Source organism: Oncorhynchus clarkii, chromosome 7 (assembly GCF_045791955.1).
Source record: "Oncorhynchus clarkii lewisi isolate Uvic-CL-2024 chromosome 7, UVic_Ocla_1.0, whole genome shotgun sequence".
In the NCBI taxonomy this organism is placed as follows: domain Eukaryota; kingdom Metazoa; phylum Chordata; class Actinopteri; order Salmoniformes; family Salmonidae; genus Oncorhynchus; species Oncorhynchus clarkii.
The window spans coordinates 63,678,491-63,700,238 of NC_092153.1; the positions used below are offsets into that span (position 1 = coordinate 63,678,491).

Genomic DNA, 21,748 nt, shown 5'->3' on the forward strand with positions numbered 1-21,748 from the left:
GCTCAGGACAACAGGGTGTATCAATCAATCAATCTAATCATGACCACATTCACACCTACATGGACTTAGGATATCCAAAAGGAAAAAAAACAACCCCAGAAACATGAAATACATTCAAAAGGGACCAGAAAACGTATGTAATAAGCCCAGTAAAGTGGAATGCGAGTGTCTGTGTGCATATAAGTGTGAGTGTGTGCATGCAGCCGGTATGTGTTCTGCATGAATGTGGCCTCTGTGTTTGTAAAGTTACCTGTCCAACAATGGGCTTGTTGCAGGCCCCACATACTCCCTTGGCCACAGTCTGGACGCCCAGTTTATGGAGGTCTGACTGGAGGCTGCCCAGCATGTTGTCCAGCTTGTTAGACTGTTTGGGGGGAGCAGTGGCTGAGCTCTTCCCCTGGGCCAGGATCTGTGGACGGGTCACACACAGAAAGACATCTCAGAGAAAGAAACAGATGCACAGAAACACACAGACAATACCCACATACAGAAACACACAGACAATACCCACATACAGAAACACACAGACAATACCCACATACAGAAACACAGACAATACCCACATACAGAAACACATACAGAAACACACAGACAATAACCGCATACAGAAACACACAGACAATAACCGCACACAAAAACAGTAAAACACATGAACACAACACAGTTACCCAAATAGAGCTCCCTTCCCAATTCATGTTCTGTTCAATTTATCACAGAAACCTAATTAATACATAGAAGAGTCTCTCTTCACCAAACTACCCTGATTACATCTGCCCCTATGAAGTAATTTCCCCTCGGTGTGAAATTATGATTTTTTTTATTGAATTGAATGTGTCTCCATAGACACAGCAGTAACTCCTGGGGTTTACGTGACATCCAACAGAAATCAGTCTTGTTAATGACTGAAATGGAAAATGCCACTGGCATTGCATTCCAGACTAGAATGAACAAGTAAGATTCATCACATAATGCCTTCATAACATAGAGCACTGCAGTCCAACCCTGACACTTCAATCTGACTACTGTGTTCAAGAGTAACTATGCTTATCGGCTTACCTATAGAGCCCATTGATAGTGTGAGACTGAATGTATGCTGTTGATGGGCAGAAGCAAGGCGGGAGGGAACTACACTTCTCCAATGGTGTGGTCATTGGAAATTTCTGACCCAGTCTCATTCCACAGAGGGAAAGAAATAGGCAGACTTCAATCTAACGAAAGGCAACCTTCAGTAAACAACAGACCTTTGTAAAATCAAATTAAAGGGGAACAGGGATGGAACAAATTGGGACTGACTGGAAAATATATCAAGAGATGTGGTATATCAGTATCTTAACAGAAGACTACGCAGTCACCTAATTCACCAGTCAAGTTATTTCAACTTGTTCATATCTGTTAGGGCTTGAATAAAAAGGCTTGTTAAGTTAAACAGTCAATAGTCAGCTTTGGGGGGGTGGGGTGGCAGAGGGGTCTTGCTTGTCAGGGGGTGGATTTTTGGGCACCAGATAGGACTGCGGAGGGGGGGGTGACTTTTCTCTGACGGACAGGCGAGTCAGGAGGAATGATGATCTGGGTGTGGACAGAGACAGAGAGCAGGAGGAGAGACACGTCAAAGATGAGTGAAATTAAACCACAGGAAATAGAACGCCTCAGGTGGTGCAAAGGAAACATGAATTCTCAACAGGTTGTTACAGAAGAATATGGTTGAGAAACTGTTCGCTAGTCATACTCCATACAGTGGGGCAAAAAAAAAGTCAGCCACCAATTGTGCAAGTTCTCCCACTTAAAAAGAGGAGGCCTGTAATTTATCATCATAGGTACACTTCAACTATGACAGACAAAATGAGAAAAAATAAATCCAGAAAAATCACATTGTAGGATTTTTAATGAATTTATTTGCAAATTATGGTGGAAAATAAGTATTTGGTCACCTACAAACAAGCAAGATGTTTGTGTGTAACTTCTTCTTTAAGAGGCTCCACTGTCCTCCACCCGTTACCTGTATTAATGGCACCTGTTTGAACTTGTTATCAGTATAAAAGACACCACTCCACATCCTCAAACAGTCACACTCCAAACTATACTATGGCCAAGACCAAAGAGCTGTCAAAGGACACCAGGAACAAAATTGTAGACCTGCACCAGGCTGGGAAGACTGAATCTGCAATAGGTAAGCAGCTTGGTTTGAAGAAATCAACTGTGGGAGCAATTATTAGGAAATGGAAGACATACAAGACCACTGATAATCTCCCTCGATCTGGGGCTCCATGCAAGATCTCACCCCGTGGGGTCAAAATGATCACAAGAACAGTGAGCAAAAATCCCAGAGAGCTGGGACCAAAGTAACAAAGCCTACCATCAGTAACACACTACGCCGCCAGGGACTCAAATCCTGCAGTGCCAGACGTACTGGCTTAAGCAGGGGGACACATGTCCAGGCCCGTCTGAAGTTTGCTAGAGAGCATTTGGATGATATAGAAGAAGATTGGGAGAATGTCATATGGTCAGATGAAACCAAAATATAACTTTTTGGTAGAAACTCAACTCGTCATGTTTGGAGGACAAAGAATGCTGAGTTGCATCCAAAGAACACCATACCTACTGAAGCATGGGGGTGGAAACATCATGCTTTGGGGCTGTTTTTCTGCAAAGGGACCAGGACGACTGATCCGTGTAAAGGAAAGAATGAATGGGGCCATGTATCGTGAGATTTTGAGTGAAAACCTCCTTCCATCAGCAAGGGCGTTGAAGATGAAACGTGGCTGGGTCTTTCAGCATGACAATGATCCCAAACACACAGCCTGGGCAACGAAGGAGTGGCTTCGTAAGAAGCATTTCAAGGTCCTGGAGTGGCCTAGCCAGTCTACAGATCTCAACCCCATAGAAAATCGTTGGAGGGAGTTGAAAGTCCGTGTTGCCCAGCAACAGCCCCAAAACATCACTGCTCTAGAGGAGATCTGCATGGAGGAATGGGCCAAAATACCAGCAACAGTGTGTGAAAACCTTGTGAAGACTTACAGAAAACGTTTGACCTCTGTCATTGCCAACAAAGGGTATATAACATTAGTATTGAGATAAACTTTTGTTATTGACCAAATACTTATTTTCCACCATAATTTGCAAATAAATTCATAAAAAATCCTACCATGTGATTTTCTGGATTTCTTTTCTCATTTTGTCTGTCATAGTTGAAGTGTACCTATGATGAAAATTACAGGCCTCTCTCGTCTTTTTAAGTGGGAGAACTTGCACAATTGGTGGCTGACTAAATACTTTTTTGCCCCACCGTATGTGTGGTATAGAAAATGGCCTTGGTAAAGTTACTCTAAAAGAACAGCACTAATCAAGAAACAAGCTACTGGAAGGTGCTGTATTGCTCTGCAGGTCCAAATGTGTCCCAGTGAGATGACTTATCACTGGCTCCGGCCACCTCTCTGTACCTTGTCCAACACAGGCGAGGTCCAGTCATCCTGCACGCACTGCGTGACGATGACCCCCTCAGTAAGCGAGTCGTCGGACTTCTGCTTGTGTCGGTGCTCAACGGGGTGTTCGATTCCCAGCTTCCCCTGCAGCTGTGTAATGAGGTGGTTCTGGGTGAAGATGACAGGACCCAGTTTACCCCGCAACAACTGCCCGTCTCGGTACACGGGGTGCACATTGGGCATCTCTTTGGTGCGGCGGATAATCAACTTGAGCTACAGAGTTGGGTAAAAGGAGTTAAGCGCGGTGGGGGGGCTGGGTGTGGCTTCCCCATACCAGGTACAAAAAACACCAAGAAGCACAGTCCTTCAAGCAAGGCCCCTTTGCACAAACAGGCTGATCGTGAAAGTCAAAGGGCACTACGCTCGACTCAATTCCACTCTTTTTCGAGGTAGTCCATTTCACATCTGGCCACTCTGGCAAATGGCCATTCTCATGAATGCAAAAACTGACACAATGTGCAAAACAAACTAGAAAATCTAATGCAATACACAGGCGGACGTAAAATGCAAACAGCAAAACCGATGGTCTTTGACTCAGCAGTAATGTCACTGTAGAGAAGCAGCAAGTCCTGCTAATGTCCATAAAAGTAGCTCCTTAAAGATGGTTCCCAAGGCCCATATAAACCTGCTCTACGCCACCTGCATGTTTTCGGTTTGTCCCACCTGCATGTTTTCGGTTTGTCCCACCTCCATCCAAACATGTGCACAGATAATGTGTTTGTGTGTGTACAAGGGAAACAAGAGGATCAAGTACCTAACCCTGGGTGACACCAGTAGTGAGACCACAGGGGGCAGATACAGACCTTCTCCACATCACCTGGAAGAAGTGGTACTAGGTCCGCTCTTATTCTCCATTTACACCAAATCTGTGTGTACATGTGATTCATTACCCCAAATAAGATTGAGTTCTGGATTGAATTCTCGCACGACTCAAATCAAGGAAAATCACTTGAGGTCCTCTAACATGTCATGCTCTGCTAAATGGCATATATTGTTTACTAGGACAGATACACTACATGAGCAAAAATATGTGGACACCTGCTTGACGAACATTAATTTCAAAATAATGGGCATAAATATGGAGTAGGTCCCCCATTTGCTGCTATAACAGCCTCCACTCTTCTGGGAAGGCTTTCCACTAGATGTTAAACATTGCTGCAGGGAGGTGCTTCCATTCAGCAACAAGAGCATTAGTGAGGTCGGGCACTGATGTGGGCGATTAAACCATTTCTGTATGGACTGCGCACAGGGAAATTGTCATGCTGAAACAGGAAAGGGCCTTCCCCAAACTGTTGCCACAAAGTTGGAAGCACAGAATTGTCTAGTATATCATTGTATGCTGTAGCGATAAGATTTCCCTGCCTCCCGGGTGGCGCAGTGGTTAAGGGCGCTGTACTGCAGCGCCAGCTGTGCCATCAGACTCTGGGTTTGCGCCCAGGCTCTGTCGTAACCGGCCGCGACCGGGGGGTCCGTGGGGCGACGCACAATTGACCTAGCGTCATCTGGGTTAGGGAGGGCTTGGCCGGTAGGGATGTCCTTGTCTCATCGCGCACCAGCGACTCCTGTGGCGGACCGGGCGCAGTGCGCGCTAACCAAGGTTGCCAGGTGCACGGTGTTTCCTCTGACTATGGTGGGGCTGGCTTCTGGGTTGGATGAGTGCTGTGTTAAGAAACAGTGCGGCTTGGTTGGGTTGTGTATCGGAGGACGCATGACTTTCAACCTTTGTCTCTCCTGAGCCCGTACGGGAGTTGTAGCAATGAGACAAGATAGTAGCATGTGCTCCAGTGTCCAGGGTGTCTTGGCATCCATGGTGATCTTAGGCTTGAGTCATGGAAACTCATTTCATCAAACTCCCAATGAACAGTTCTTGTGCTGACGTTGCTTCCTGAGGCAGTTTGAAACTCGGTAGTGAGTGTTGCAACCAAGGACAGATGATTTTTACGCATTACACGCTTCAGTGGTTCCATTCTGTGAGCTTGTGTGGCATACCACTTCGCGGCTGAGCCATTGTTGCTCCTAGATGTTTCCACTTCACAATAACAGCACTTACAGTTAACCAGAGCAGCTCTAGCTGGGCAGAAATCTTACGAACTGATGACGATGCCATGTTGAAAGTCACTGAGCTCTTCAGTAGGGCCATTCTACTGCCAATGTTGTCTATGGAGATTGCATGGCTGGGTGCTCAATGTTATACACCTGCCAGCAATGGTTGTGGCTGAAATAGCCAAATCCACTAATTGAAGGGGAGTCCACATACTTTTCTATATATAGTGCATAATCCAGAATATTTACACAGGTGGCAAGCTACACACAGCTGTGCGGCGAAGGTTTGCGTCAACCTTGATTGTTAAAGTGACAAGCTCAAGCTAATCCCCACAAAGCTATGCACACAGTAATAAATGCAAGTTGAGACATGCAATATAGCCGTAAACAACGCAGAGCGGAGATTTCAACATGGACCATGGTAGGCAGTGAAACCTCTTGACTTTTGCACTGACTTCTATCCTTGAGCAGTTCACAAGTCACCATTCTCCGCTTTACAAGATACAACTTTGACCAGATGCATACTGTTACAGAGCTAGATGGAACTTGAATGATTGTGGAATGAATGATTGAATGATTGTGGAACAAGCCTGATCATGGCCTTCACCATTCTATTTCATTTAACTTATCAGTCTGGCTAAATCCAATAGATGGGCGTTTTGAATAAGCCAGAAAATTGACGGACCAATCAGCATCCTCTCAGAAACAGTGGGTGGATTTAGGACAAAAGCCCACGCGGTCAAATACTGTGCTTTGAATAAGGCCGTCCTCTGATTGATTGGTGATCCAAATAGCAGACTTTTTTCTCATTTTGAATAATGCATGCAGTAGGGTGCTCTGGTGGCTGAGCAGTAGTTGTGTCTGACTGGTTCTCCTTCGGTGGGGAAGAAGGCGCAATGGGGGCTAAGGGAGGAAGGGTGTTTGTTTTCGGACCGGGGCGTCTTGGCAACAGCTACAGGACCGGGCGTCTTGGCAACAGCTAAGGTAAGGGCGCTCTCAAGCGGCTAGATATTCTTTACCATTCTGCCATCGGATTTGCCAACAATGCTCCTTATAGGACACATCACTGTACTCTATACTCCTCTGTATACCCGTCGCAAGACCCACTGGTTGGTGCTTATTTATAAAACCCTCTTAGGCCTCACTCCCCCCTATCTGAGATGTCTACTGCAGCCCTCATCCTCCACATACAACACCCATTCTGCCAATCACATTCTGTTAAAAGGTCCCCAAAGCGCACATATCCCTGGGTCACTCCTTTCAGCCCGCTGCAGCTAGTGACTGGAACGAGTTTCAACAAATACTCAAACTGGACAGTTATCTAAATCTCTTCATTCAAAGACTCTCTTGCTGACAGTTGTGGCTGCTTTGCGTGATGTAATGTTGTCTCTACCTTTTTGCCCGTTGTGCTGTTGTCTGTGCACAATGTTTGTACCATGTTTTGTGCTGCTACCATGTTGTGTTGCCATGCTATGTTGTCGTCTTAGGTCTCTATGTAGTGTTGTGTGTTTTGCCCTATATTTATATTTTATTTATTTGTTTTATTTTATAATATAAATAAATAAATAAATAAATAAATAAATATATATATATTTTTTTTTTAATCCCAGTCCCCGTACCCGCAGGAGGCCTTTTGGTAGGCTGTCATTGTAAATAAGAATTTGTCTAGTTAAATAAAGGTTCAATAAAATAAATAACAGTTATAGGACTAGGCATCTTGGCAACAGTAACGGGACTAGGGGTATTGGAAAAAAATTACTGATTATGCGTCTTGCTGGTTTTTGCATCCACTGCAGGACTGGGGGACTCTTCAACTGGAGCAAAAGGAGGATTGGCGTTATTTGACTAAGTATGGCTTGTGGTGGCAGAGACCACAGTGAAGGACTATGTGGGAGGTCAGTGTAGTTCTCACGCTGGGATCAGTTTCTCCTACCAGCTGTGTGTGGATCTGGGTGTACTGGAGACTCTGGGACAAGGCCAACACAACGGAGGCTGAAGCAGCTGAGAGGGGAGAGGCAGAGCAGGCATCTATGTGAAGTTCTAAAAGAACAGGGTTACAGGAGGGGGCGTGTCACTGAGGGGCTCCAGCTGCAGATCCACAGGCTCAGTTGGGTATCTGGTTAAAACTACTGGGGCAGCAGACTCTCTATGGAGGGGGGTTCTGATCCTTGACTGAGCAGGAGAGGTTCCATATCGACAGACAATTGAGAACAAGACTGGAAAAATTAGACAGTAATAATAATAGGAGACGGAGGGGAAAAAATTGAAAATGGTTTGAAAAGAGGTAGACATGGCAAGACATGCATCATGTCAAGTCAATCATGAACATTTCTTTAAAGACTTGTGAAAAATGGCATAATATATCATAGTGATGAATATAACAATAATTCACATTCCTCACAGTAGCTATGTTTCCATCTAAATCGGGGACATGTTTTCATGCAAATATTCAAAAAATCTGCATATTTTCCCACCAGTCGTGTTTCCACCAAACTGACTTGTTGCGGATAAAAAGCAGTGTGATGACGTAGTGCAAAAAAAAAAAGGTACCATTCCGCTTAAGATTTCATGTAACGAATAAAAATCTAAAGTTCAAATGCATTTCCATCACATTTTCAACTATGATAGGTTAGGTCACAAAAACTGTTGCGTTAAATAGCACATGTGCCCACTCTGGTCAGTGTGGGTAGGCTAGCCTACATGAGAATATTAAAGAGTGCAATTTTCTTTGTCAAACGGCAGCAAAGGGTCAATCATGTCACCAAAAGAAGACCCTCAATATGTACTATAAAGGAGCATCAAGCTCATTTGTGCACTTTTCACCACCCTGTGAAGTTCATAACTAATCAGTAGCAATAAACTGCATGATTTCCTCAGTCATAGTGGGAGGACTACATGAATATCGTCAAGTGACTCCAAATGTACAAATTCAGGAAGCATTCAGGCCTGGACTTTTTCCACATTTTGTTACATTACAGCCTTATTATAAAATGTATTAAATACATGTTTTTCCTCAGTCTACACACAATACCCCATAATGACAAAGTGAAAACAGGTTTAGACATTTTTGCAAATGTATTAAAAATAAAACACAGAAATACCTTATTTACATAAGTATTCAGACCCTTTGCTATGAGACTCGAAATTAAGCTCAGGTGCATCCTGTTTCCATTGATCGCCCTTGTGATGTTTCTACGACTTGATTGGAGTCCACCTGTGGTAAACTAAATTGATTGGACATGATTTGGAAAGGCACACAGTTTCCAGTGCATGTCAGAGCAAAAACCAAGCCATGAGGTCAAAGGAATTGTCCGTAGAGCACCGAGACAGGATTGTGTCGAAGCACAGATCTGGGGAAGGGTACCGAAAAATATCTGCAGCATTGAAGGTCACTAAAAACACAGTGGCCTTCATCATTCTTAACTGGAAGTAGTTTGGAACCACCAAGACTCTTCCTAGAGCTGGCCACCCGGCCAAACTGAGCAATCGGAAGAGAATGGCCTTGGTCAGGGAGGTCACCAAGAACCCAATGGTCAGTGCTCCAGAGATCCTCTGTGTAGATGGGAGAACCTTCCAGAAGGACAACCATCTCTGCAGCACTCCACCATTCAGGCCTTTATGGTGGAGTGACCAGACGGAAGCCACTCCTCAGTAAAAGGCACATGACAGCCCCTTGGCGTTTGCCAAATGACACCTAAAGGACTCGAACCATGAGAAACAAGATTCTCTGGTCTGATGAAAGCAAGATTGAACCCTTTGGCCTGAATGCCAAGTGTCACATCTGGAGGAAACCTGGCACTATCCCTATGGTGAAGCATGGTGGTGGCAGCGTCATCCTGTGGGGATGTTTTTCCAGCAGCAAGGACTGGGACACTAGTAAGGATAGAGGGAAAGATGAACGGAGAAAAGTACAGAGAGATCCTTGATGAAGTCCTGAGTACTCTGGAGCAGGTTCTCAGACTGGGGTGAAGGTTCACCTCCCAACAGGACAACGACCAAGACAACGCAGAAGTGGCTTCAGGACAAGTCTCTGAATGTCCTTGAGTGGCCCCGCCAGAGCCCGGACTTGAACCCGATCGAACATCTCTGGAGAGACCTGAAAATAGCTGTGCAACGATGCTCCCCATCTAACCTGACAGAGTTTGAGAAGATCTGCAGAGAAGAATGGGAGAAACTCCAAGTACAGTTCTGCCAACTCAAGTCTTAGGTATGTAGCATCATACCCAAAACTTGAGGCTATAATCCCTGCCAAAGGTGCTTCAACAAAGTACATAGTAAAGAGTCTGAATAGTTATATAAAATGTTATAGTTTTAAATGCATTAACAAAAAAAACAATTTATTTTTTGCTTTGTCATTATGGGGTACTATGTGTAGATTAAGTAGTTTTTCCCCTCATCAATCTATTATAGAATAAGGCTGTAATGTAACAAAATGTGGAAAAGTCAAGGGGTCTGAATACTTTACTTTGATATTGATAGAATAGCATCATATATGCGCATAAAAGTTGTTTCCACCACCATTTCTCGCATAATACACTTTGCAGACACAAAAAGATTCCACTTTGTCAAGCGTATTTTGTTTTGTCAACATTTGGAAAGTTTACAGACAAATTAGCAGTTTCCATCAGGCCTGTCATTAAAAATATATATACTTTACTCGCATAAAAAGTTATGAAACCTGGTTACAGTAAATAACTTGTTGTATTGTGGGATCGATAAGGCAAATGGTAGTTAATGCCCGACTTAATGTACATTACATTCTAGACCACAGGATTCTTTCTACCTGTGTGAAGAACCCACACATCAATGACAAAAATAAATCTTCAACCTACCTTTTTAAAGCAACACATTCACCTCAGAGTTGACTTTCCACCACCTGGTTTCTAATCGATATATTTATTTGAATTCACTTGTCACCCCAACTTACTTCACCCAATCTGTACCGGCATAGTGTCCATCACCCTACCCACCCCCCTCATCCATCCACCCTAGATATTTTGAGTGTATGTAATTGATATGCAAGCTGTGTGCTGTTTGAAAATGTATGTAGTTCTCTCCTTGAGCTGTTGTCGTCCATTGATGTTCTGTATTATGTCATGTTTTATGTCAACCCCAGGAAGAGTAGCACTCACCAGTCTCCTTCTCATCCACCCACCCTCAAAAATCTTTCTGTAAAACTTACGTTGCTCTGGACTTTGAAGTCGGACAGCGAGGCCATGAGCTCGTCAAGCTCCCGCGTGGCGGAGGAGGCGGAGATTCTGGCCTGCAGCTGGGAGGGCGTCTCCTCCTCCCCCAACTTCACTACCACCAATGGGGTGGGGCTAGAGATCAAACAAACAAACATTAGGTCATAATGATGAGCGTTAAATGACCAAAGTCCAACATGAAAAACACACAGGATATAGCACAATCTGTGAGTAAGATCAAACTGTCTTCAGGAACTTGAGGTGCAGTGCCATTGCTTTGCAGTTAATTGTCCCCCAATTTATGGGAATAGCAACATTTTGGACCAGCCCTAATCCTTACACGGGAGAGGGCACAGAACTTTCTTGCTCGTCAAGGAGGCTCTTGGCGCTGAGGCGCATGTCTTCGATGACTGGTGGCCTAGTGGCCACGCTGCGTTTTGGCTTCTCCATGGTGGGGCGAGGCAACTTGCCTGCCCCAGAAACCCCGTTTGCTTGCACATAATGGGTGGTGCTGCTGCAAGGCAGGGGCGGAGCTGACGCTTCTGCAACACAGGAGGAGAAAAATATATATTTACATATTGGCAAGTTTCAACAACTGCAATGGTCAAGAGACCGTAACTGTTAAATGCTTTTATGTACCAAATAGGGTTTTCTACGTGTGGGCCCTGGTCAAAAGCAGTGCACTATCTAGGGAATATGGTGTCATTTGGGATGCACACATAATGGTGTAGCGTACCCTCAGTGGGGAAGGAGGGTGTGTTGTGCTGCACAGCGTTGAGCTCCAGAAGCAGCCGGTCCAGCTCCGACAGGTTGCAGCCCAGGGAGGAGCTCATGGCAGCCTCCGTACTCTTCTGCTTGTTGGGGAAGCTGCAGGACCCAACAGACAGACAAACATCAGTAACAGACACCTGATGTTCATTTTGTCATGTGTCGCTACATAAAGTGTATTGTTTATTATGATCATTACCTGTAGACGTGGTCCTCTTCGCTTTGGGGTAAGGGGGGGCTACTGCTGTCCCTGGACCACAAGCTTTTCTGTGCAGGGCTGTAGGACTAAGAAAGGACAGGTATATATTTAGAAGTGTAGTAGTGTTCTAGGTAAAATGGTAAATGGGTGAGGGTGTCATGTGGGCACAGGCTTTTGCTCAGTCTTCAAGATTGTATTAGTTGAATCAGATCGGTTACCAACTTGAGCAAAAACCTGAACCCACACCAGCCTTGTGTGTGTATGGGAACACACGTGTGTGTGTGTGTGTGTGTGTGTGTGTGTACCTGTGTGGACAAGGGGGTTGAATCTAGGGGGTCAAGCAAGGTCCCATTCAGGGCCTCAGCAGAGGGAGGTGGTGGTACAGGGGGAGGGGCCTGTCCTCCCGTGGGGAAAGAGTAGGGTGTCTCGTCCGGCAGAAACACTGGCCGCTTGGAGATGTGGGAGGTGGTCGACTCCAAGTCCGCCAGCAATGCATCTAGGAACATAGACCCTTTTAATATTATGGTGTGATCTCCTATGTCAAACCCTGCATGTGCAGCTAAAAGAACAAGTTATTCTCAACACAAGGTTTCTGAGAACCTGTCTCAGCGGCATTCAAATCTGCCTTTTCTTTTTTTTTTTGGTAATTCCTAGACCTCTACTCAATCAATAACGGACAACAAGCCAGCCACTAGTCTACTGTAGTTTCAAATTAATTTGTTGTGCAGGTTTATTTTATATTGTCATGGTATTGTGATCCGATCTAGAAGAATTATTGTGATCCGTATTGTGATCCGATCTAGAAGAAAAAGAAACGCACACCTATTAAGACGAGGTGCTGGCTAGCGGAGTAGAAACTTGAAAATAAAAGAGAGCAGCACACTCTAGGAGCTCAGATGCAAAAATGTAATTACCAACGTTTCAACAGCCAAGCTGTCTTCATCAGGGTATAATCACAAACACTGCGGGATGACTCGTTTATATAGTGTCAAAAGACACAGGTGTCTGTAATCATGGCCAAGAGTGGCCTAATATCATTAGTTAATAATCAAATATTAAAATATCATACAAGGAACAGCATACCAACAACAAATGGATAGCATACGATCATAGATTAATTTGACTACACAAGTTTACAAACAATTACAATGGCAAAGTCACAATAATCACAAGAATGGCTTCAGATCAAAGTCTACGTTGAGACCGAAGGGCGCAAGGGTCTTTAAATTAAAGATCCAGGCAGCCTCTGTGATCCAGTCATATCCTCCTAGTCATCAATAAGTACACTTGACAGCTTTATGTTCCGGCACTTTCCCAACGTGTCCAAACACAGACAGATGTCAGCAACATTTAGATATCTTAGGAGGAGCAGCAGGGTTGTAACCCACTTCACTGAATCATCTGCACTGTTACCACACCTTTGGTTACTCATTTACCCTGCTGCTCACAAAGTTTCACTGTTAATGGATGTGAAGTAGACAGCAGCGAGACATAAGCTTCCGTAACATTTTACAGTCAAAAGTATACTTCATAAACTATTTATATACACCATTAGTAAACGGTTTCTACATTTTCCTAATTAGAAATCCTTAAAATCCCTTTAAGTAGGTCGTCTACCACAGCTTTCTCTGGTCAGGTTGTAATCGCTCACTGCCAACCAATTGTTGCTTTCCACCTTGATAGACGTGGTCAATCTAGATCATGTTCATCCCATAAGAAACACCCAACCACAATTTCACACTATAAAATGCAGTCATTCTATCTGGGTAAACAAAATGGCTAGCCAGTTGGTGGGCAAGAAGAGAATGAGCAAGGTGACATCATCCACAATAATTCTGTATGAACCACCATAACACACCCATGTTCCTTATATCGAGATTTCTTCTCTTCAGCAGTTGCCTCTGATTTCACAAGTGTGTGAAACTGACCATCTTCTGCACTACGAATACGTTCCCTACTCTACTCTCCACTGGACTTTACTTCAGTCATCAACAATAAACAGAACAAACAAGTGCAACCCATAAATTAGCTGTGAACGACATAATGTATGCACCTACACTTCAAGAAGTCAACAATACAAGGTCACACTAAACATAACTGATGACAAAAGGTGAGAAATAAAAGGAAACAACAAGAGAAACATGAGTGGAAACAACATACCCGAGGCGATGAAGACGACTAGCACATACACACCCAGGGAGGACGAAGAGAGGAATGCAAAGGAAGACTGAGGAAGAGAGCAACCCAAACCCACTGGCTGACAGGCAGGAACTGCCACCCTTAACACCAGAGACTGGTAATGAGAGAGGAGGGAGGAAAGGGCAGGAGAGGAGGCGTCACTTTTGGTGGCAGCGGGAGGATTAGGTTTATCCCTAGCTATGCCAATTTGAAGTTTCAGCCTTCTTGGCTCTCTGAAGGCTGAGGTAAGAGTCTGTTCACACTCACACGACTGCTGCAAAGAACGGTTTACAAACTAGGCAATTAGAGCCAACTCGACGGAGCATTACAAGAAAGCCTGAGAAAAACATGAAAAGGTTGTGGCAGTGATGGAAGAAAGGTTGTGAAAGAGGGAGGGAGAGAATGGTAAAAAAGAATGATATGGTCTCTGAGTACAATGCCTACAGAGAGAGTGGTGTGAGTGGTAATTAAATTAACCCTTCCTTCACACGGGCTGCTGTTCTGTCGTTCTCAAGGTTCATTCCAAGTGTGCTTGAGTTCAGTGACCAGGTCATTTAACATAACACACTCCCTCGGTATAGTGTGGCTGAGATGGAGAGTATCCCATGGCCCAAGGAATCATGGATGCTAAAGACAGACAACGGTGACAGCTGGGCTGGGCACTGGATCCAATTTTGCTAGAGTTGGCGTTAGCATCATTAGCATGCTGGATGATGACAGGGTTACTGAAGCAGAGGGGTTTGCTGACCGACTTCGAGATACTGTAAACATCTCAGTGGATTTGATTCTGGATACAGCAGAGCCGGGTGTTTATTCTCCTACAGCCAGATACTCCCTTTAAGGGGAAATATATAGCCTAACAACCAACCAACTGCCCAAAGGATGAGGGAAAGTAAAAAACCTCTGATTCCAAAACGTTAACCTTCATTCTGGGCAACAGCAATGCTCAAAGATCCATTTACGCTTGATTTCCAGCAGAAGGAGTTTCAACAAGGTTTTTGTGGGAAAGGTAATGTACAAGTACACCTACAAGCAAAGACGTAGAATAGAGAGTCTTTAGACAAAGACCAGCCTCCAGTAATTATTTCTGGTAGTTCTAAGGGCTCAGAACATGAAGGAAACAGATTGCAATAGGTTGTGCACAAAGGAGGCTGGGGTTTTGACATTTCTTGTTGTAGACCTAAGCATTAGGGTGGAGGCCTACAAAAGTGTGTCAGTCCTCTGTGCCAAAGGGCTGATGGGAACATTTTACATTTTAGTCATTTAGCAGATGCTCTTTTCCAGAACAACTTACTGTAGTGAGTGCATACATTAATACTTGTTCAATACTAGTCCCCCATGGGAATCCAATCAGTTGCAAGCACCATGCTCTACCAACAGAGCCACACAGGAACATGCCATGACACATCAGCTCATAGCCAGCCATTCACATGTTCTGTTCTAATAACCAAACTCAAATTTAATTCAGAATGAAGCAACATATTGGGAATGCATTCTAAGGGGTGTGCTAGTGTGCATATTGGAACTTGGCCAAGGACTATGCCCTCTTGCCTGTTACTAGGCCATCCAGAGGTCGGAGGGAACTGCAGTAGAAGTTAAAAGTACCCTGAATGAGGGAGAGGCTGTGTCTGAATACCCATACTACATACTTAAACTGTACACTAAGCACTCATCTTTGCATACTATTTAGCACGTACCATTTAGGAAAAATGATGCAATACGCCATGGCCGCAACACAGTAGCGGATTCGGACTGGCTCAGTAGGTAGGGCTGGGCCGAGTGTTGGTGGATTTTTCCCAATTCAACAGACATGCATCGCATTAACCAGCATGATAATAGCTCATTTCCAATTCAATAAATTTCTCTGAATAGAATAGGAATGGAGTTCTAGGCATACTCAGACTGTTGAGGCAGACTATCACAGATACCTTAGCCCATCTATCCTACTTAGACAGAAACTGATCACATTGTTCCAGTTCAACATACACTACCGTTCAAAAGTTTGGGGTCACTTAGAAATGTCCTTGTTTTTGAAAGAAAGGCACATTTTTTGTCCATTAAAATAACATCATATTGATCAGATATACAGTGTAGACATTGTTCATCTTGTAAATGCCTATTGTAGCTGGAAACGGCAGAAGTTGAAGTCAGAAGTTTACATACACTTAGGTTGGAGTCATTAAAACATTTGTCAACCAGGAAGTTAAAGATTGTCCATTTCGAAGACCCATTTGCGACCAATGACATCAAGCATACTTCCAAAGTTGTGGCAAAATGCCTTAAGGACAACAAAGTCGAGGTATTGGAGTGGCCATCACAAAGCCCTGACCTCAATCCCATAGAAAATGTGTGGGCAGAACTGAAAAAGCAGGTGCGAGCAAGGAGGCCTACAACCTGACTCAGTTACAGTTCTGTCAGGAGGAATGGGCCAAAATTCAGCCAACTTATTGTGGAAAGCTTGTGGAAGGCTACCCGAAACATTTGACCCAAGTTAAACAATTGAAAGGCAATGCTACCTTTTTGAAATCTGACATGTTGGCTGGATTCACAACACGTGCAGTTTTAATTTGGTATCTTACATGTGTGATTTCATGAAAGTTAGATTTTTATAGTAATTTATTTGAATTTGGCCCTCTGCATTTTCACTGGCTTTTGGCCAGGTGGGACGCCGTCCCATATATCCCAGAGAGGTTAATAACCAGGCCGTCATACAAACTTGCTATGCTGAATTCTTGACGCACAATCGAACGTGCTGCTCTATGCACACCAAAAGCAAGTCACAATGGGCAGCCTAAGCAGGCACGCGGCAATTTAACGCTTGCTAGTGTACATGCACCTTACACCCATGAAGCGGCCAATCTTTGAGCAAAGATTTGTCAAGTGGAGGCACCGCTTCTGATCGAAACGAGCGGCTTCGCTGTATCACTGCCTCTGGGAGAATCTCAATTGCCTGTGTCCCCTCGTCTTTCCTTCTTCTCAAAAACCATTGGTGGAAAGGTTAGAGGGGCGGGATCTCTGGCTTTCTTTTCCAAAGGGTTATGAAAATGATAGGGGATGCGAGGAGTATGCAACTGGGATTCGCCGACTGACTCAGAGTAGCCTTCCATCAGGCTTCACATGTTGTGTTTATATTTTTGTTCAGTATAAGTTTTTTTGCACCCCTACTTTGAGTCAGGCGCCCATGAATCCATATGTTCAAATCAAAAAGGTCTGATTAACATGACATCTATAACGCAGCCACATCCGGACACATTCAGAAATCAAAAGATGGTTTAGTATTTGTTTAAAAGCTCTGACGAAGGCCAAGAGAACAAGAAACCCTCTTCAAATGAGAAAAGTATTTTTACCCAAAGTTGATTAGTTGTGTTTCAAAGATTTATCCTACGATGCAATACACAATAATTTAAAGGAGAATAAAAATTTTAAAAAACTAATCCTACATTTGAACACCACTGCAGAAGCTTCGCTATTCAGTATCTTCCCAATTAAGTAGCCTAGTTTTGTTGTTTTGCTACAACTAAAGCCAGGGCCGATCACTCACAGCCCACCTCTTCCAATGTATTGTGGAAAGTGTGCATCGAATTCTACTATTGAAAAGCCAAAATGAAGTTAACATCCTGGCATTTAAACCATACTTGATTTTTGAAAATTCACATAAAAACATTATATTTAAGCATAATGAGAACGTGTCATTTCCTGCTATTTGTTGATTTCAGTAGTGCATCCCCAGGACTCTATTATTTTCTAAATGTTGCATAATATTAAATGTTATTTTTAGCATACTCAACCTACTATTTAGAACATAAAGTATGGGTATTCGGACATGGCAAGATCTCCCCGGCTCGCCTGCAGCTGGGAGATAGCATTTCAACCTCAGAATACTAAACCAATCCTCTTCCATAAAATGCTGACATTCCATAAATGTAATATACAGTCAAAAAGACATGGGCCGTATTGGAGAACAAGTTCCTAAACCAGTCGCCCAACAGTGAGTAACTAGGACGACTTGAGCTCCCTGTTAATAGGTTGAGAACCCCTGGCTAAAATAAGAAGCCTAAAGCCCCTAAATATACCCACCACCTGAGCTTTATGTGCTTGGGTGAAGAGCATGACCAAACTGCAGGATCCGCAACCACAAAGAAGCTTCTAGAGACTTATCTTTGCAGTTCCATCACGACCAAATGTGATCAGATTCAGGAAAATAGGCTTATGTCGCAAGCCACGACAGGAGAGCCCTTTGAACGTACATTTTTTTATAATTTTTTGGGCAGAAATGCCTTCTTGAACATGTGAACTTTCATGTGCCTTAATATCAAACTTGTATGTCATCTGTAAATACGAATAAAATTGTTAAATTACGAGCCTAGTTGGTTAGCCACAGAGAGATAATGTGTGGGCTGGACATGCAGAGAGATGAGTTTGGATTGGTCTGCGGTGTTGCATTTTGTGTCTAGAAAATGAGATGCTCGTAATGCAGTTAGCTAACATTGAACCTATTGGTTTACTTTAGCTAGCTATGACAATCAGTTTCTATTGCTAGTTAAAGCTTGCTGTTAGCTAGCCAGCTGAAGTTCAGTGGCTGGCTAGCTACAGTAGCTAACATTACCTGTATGAACTAGAGGTCGACCGATTATGATTTTTCAACACCGATACTGATTATTGGAGGACCAAAAAAGCCGATACCAATTAAAAAAAACGGCCAATTTTTAAAAATCTATGTGTAATAATGACAATTACAACAATACTGAATGAACATTTATTTTAAGTTAATATAATACATCAATAAAATCAATTTAGCCGCAAATAAATAATGAAACATGTTCAATTTGGTTTAAATAATGCAAAAACAAAGTGATGGAGAAGTGAAAGTGCAATATGTGCCATGTAAAAAAGATAGTTGGTGGTTCCTTTTAACATGAGACTTCAATATTCCAGGGTAAGAGGTTTTAGGTTGTAGTTAATATAGAATTTATAGGACTATTTCGCTCTATACCATTTGTATTTCATATACCTTTGACGATTGCATGTTCTTATAGGCACTTTAGTATTGCCAGTGTAACAGTATAGCTTCCGTCCCTCTCCTCGCTCCTCCCTGGGCTCGAACCAGCAACACAACGACAACAGCCACCCTCGATGCAGCGTTACCCATGCAGAGCAAGGGAAACAACCACCCAAAGGCTCAGAGCGAGTGAAGTTTGAAACGCTATTAGCGCACGCTAACTAGCTAGCCATTTCACTTCGGTTACACCAGCCTCATCTGGGGAGTTGATAGGCTTGAAGTCATAAACAGCACAATGCTTGACACAAAACGCAAAGAAAGTGCTGTTTGAATGAATGTTTATGCGCCTGCTTCTGCCTACCACCGCTCAGTCAGCTACTTAGATACTTGTATGCTCAGTCAGATTATATGCAACACAGGACACGCTAGATAATATCTAGTAATATCATCAACCATGTGTAGTTAACTAGTGATTATGATTGTTTTTTATAAGTTTAATGCTAGCTAGCAACTTACCTTGGCTTCCTGCATTCGCGTAACAGACAGTCTCCTTGTGGAATGCAACGAGAGAGAGGCAGGTCGTTATTGCGTTGGACTAGTTAACTGTAAGGTTGCAAGATTGGATCCCCTGAGCTGACAAGGTAAAAAAACTGTCATTCTGCCCCTGAACAAGGCAGTTAACCCACCGTTCCTAGGTCATCATTGAAAATAAGAATGTGTTCTTAACTGACTTGCCTAGTTAAATAAAAAGGTATAAAAACTAAAAACAAATTTAAAAAAATAAATAAAAAAATGACAAATCGGCGCCCAAAAATACAGATTTCCGATTGTTATGAAAACTTGAAATCGGCCCTAATTAAATCGGCCATTCCGATTAATCGGTCGACCTCTAGTAGGAACTGCATATAGTCATCTCAGAATGCCATTTCACATCTATTTGTATAATAATGCTAAAATATTTGTGTCTGTAATTTGTTTTTCAGCATCAAATCAGTAGAACACGCCCAACTCTCATCCACCAATCATACTGTCATCAAAAATAGAGCTGGCCCATGCAAGCAAAGGCAGCAGCGCAGTCAGCTACATGCACCATTTCTTCACCAACTACAGCTTTAGGAAAACACGTGTGGAACTGAATTGTGATAACTGCAGTGGAAAAAACAAAAACAAGTTTGTGCTATGGTATTGTGCCTGGTGGACCCTGCACAAGCTCCACCACAATCTGGACCGTCACTTCCTGATCACAGGCAACACCAAGTTTTCCCCTGAATGGTGCTTCGGCCTCATCAAGCAACGCTTCAGAAAGACCAGAGTGAACACTTTGTCTGAGATTGTTAGTGTTGAAGTCAGCACTGTGACAGGGGTTAACATCCCACAGCTGGTTGGACAGGAGGATGATACGGTGCTGGTGGAAAGCTATGGTTGGCAACAACACCTGACTCCGTACTTCAGGCCACTGCCACAGATCAAACAGTACAAGCACTTCATTGTGTGAGGTTATTCTTATCTAAACTTGGGAGGTGAATTGGTGTTGTGCAGGGTTGTAATATCAGATTTTTTTGTTCCCCGTTTTACAGTTTCGATGCTCTGGAGCCTGGTGTTGTCGCCAAGGAGCGGTCGGACTGTCGGGACCAGGTTTCAGCTGCTGCGCATCCTTCCTCCCATAGATGGTCTCATTTGATTGAGAAGTTCAGGGAGTTTTGCGACGAAGAGGCTATGGACATCACGTCCTAAACCAAAGTCAAGGGCAGGACAGAAACAGGCTCTCCGAATGTAGATTCCGTTGTTCTTGCGTGGTTCGGACAGACCAGTCATTAGCATTATCTGCAGTGCCTCTATTCAAATGACTCACACACACACACACACACGTTGCTGCTATTATTATAATGAAAGTTAACCTGCTGCTCAGTCACTTCACCCCTGATTGTATGCATAGAACTACCTCATATCACTGATATCGTTATTGTACACACACACACTCATTTATATTGACACTGTCTGATATTGCTACTATGCAAGTAACCATTTGGCTGTGCCGTTTACACCTTCTGTAGAGACCATCCACTTCAATCAATATTCATTATATATCAATATTTTGCTATGTGGTCATAACGTGATTATGTGACATAACCCAACAATATCATGTGACCGTATCAAGTGTCCACCACATAAACATATGGCACATGCATCCGTTTATGTACTGTACATGTGCACCTTACTCAGGTTGCATAGGCTTAACTTACAGTGGGGCAAAAAAGTATTTAGTCAGTCACCAATTGTGCAAGTTCTCCCACTTAAAAAGACGAGGCCTGTAATTTTCATCATAGGTACACTTCAACTATGACAGACAAAATTAGAAGAAAAAAAAATATAGAAAATCACGTTGTAGGATTTTTTATGAATTTATTTGCAAATTATGGTGGAAAATAAGTATTTGGTCACCTACAAACAAGCAAGATTTCTGGCTCTCGCAGACCTGTAACTTCTTCTTTAAGAGGCTCCTCTGTCCTCCACTCGTTACCTGTATTTTTTTTCCCTCATTTTGTCTGTCACAGTTGAAGTGTACCTATGATGACAATTACAGGCCTCATCTTTTTAAGTGGGAGAACTTGAGCAATTGCTGGCTGACTAAATACTTTTTTGCCCCACTGTATGTATGGAATACTATGTGATAAGTGCATGTGTAACAGTATATAAAGTAGGCTAATGTACTGGTGTGAAGGAATTTTGGCAGTGGTGTAAAGTACTTGAAAGTACTACTTAATTAAGTAGCATCTGTACATTACTGTACTATAACATTTTTGGCTACTTTTACTCAATAGATTTTCCTTGACACCCAAAAGTACTGGTTACATTTTGACAGGGAAATTGTCCAATTCACACACTTATCAAGAGA

The 21,748-nt window shown here is 43.2% G+C and overlaps 1 protein-coding gene across 2 annotated transcripts in view; it reads right to left on the reverse strand.

Annotated features, from left to right (window-relative positions):
• LOC139413661 (paxillin-like) overlaps positions 1–21,748 on the reverse strand; it is a 57,180-nt gene that overhangs the window by 7,176 nt on the left and 28,256 nt on the right. Inside the window, exons 1-7 of one of the 2 annotated variants that reach the window (XM_071161298.1) lie at positions 13,836–13,917; positions 11,981–12,171; positions 11,676–11,761; positions 11,445–11,575; positions 11,049–11,250; positions 10,705–10,843; positions 251–409 (exon numbers count right to left, since the gene is read on the reverse strand). In XM_071161298.1, coding sequence (XP_071017399.1) covers positions 251–409; positions 10,705–10,843; positions 11,049–11,250; positions 11,445–11,541 — 597 coding nt within the window. In that variant the 5' untranslated portion in view covers positions 11,542–11,575; positions 11,676–11,761; positions 11,981–12,171; positions 13,836–13,917. Of the gene's footprint in view, positions 1–250; positions 410–10,704; positions 10,844–11,048; positions 11,251–11,444; positions 11,576–11,675; positions 11,762–11,980; positions 12,172–13,835; positions 13,918–21,748 lie in introns of those variants that run through there. The other variant, XM_071161297.1, reaches the window with a different exon arrangement.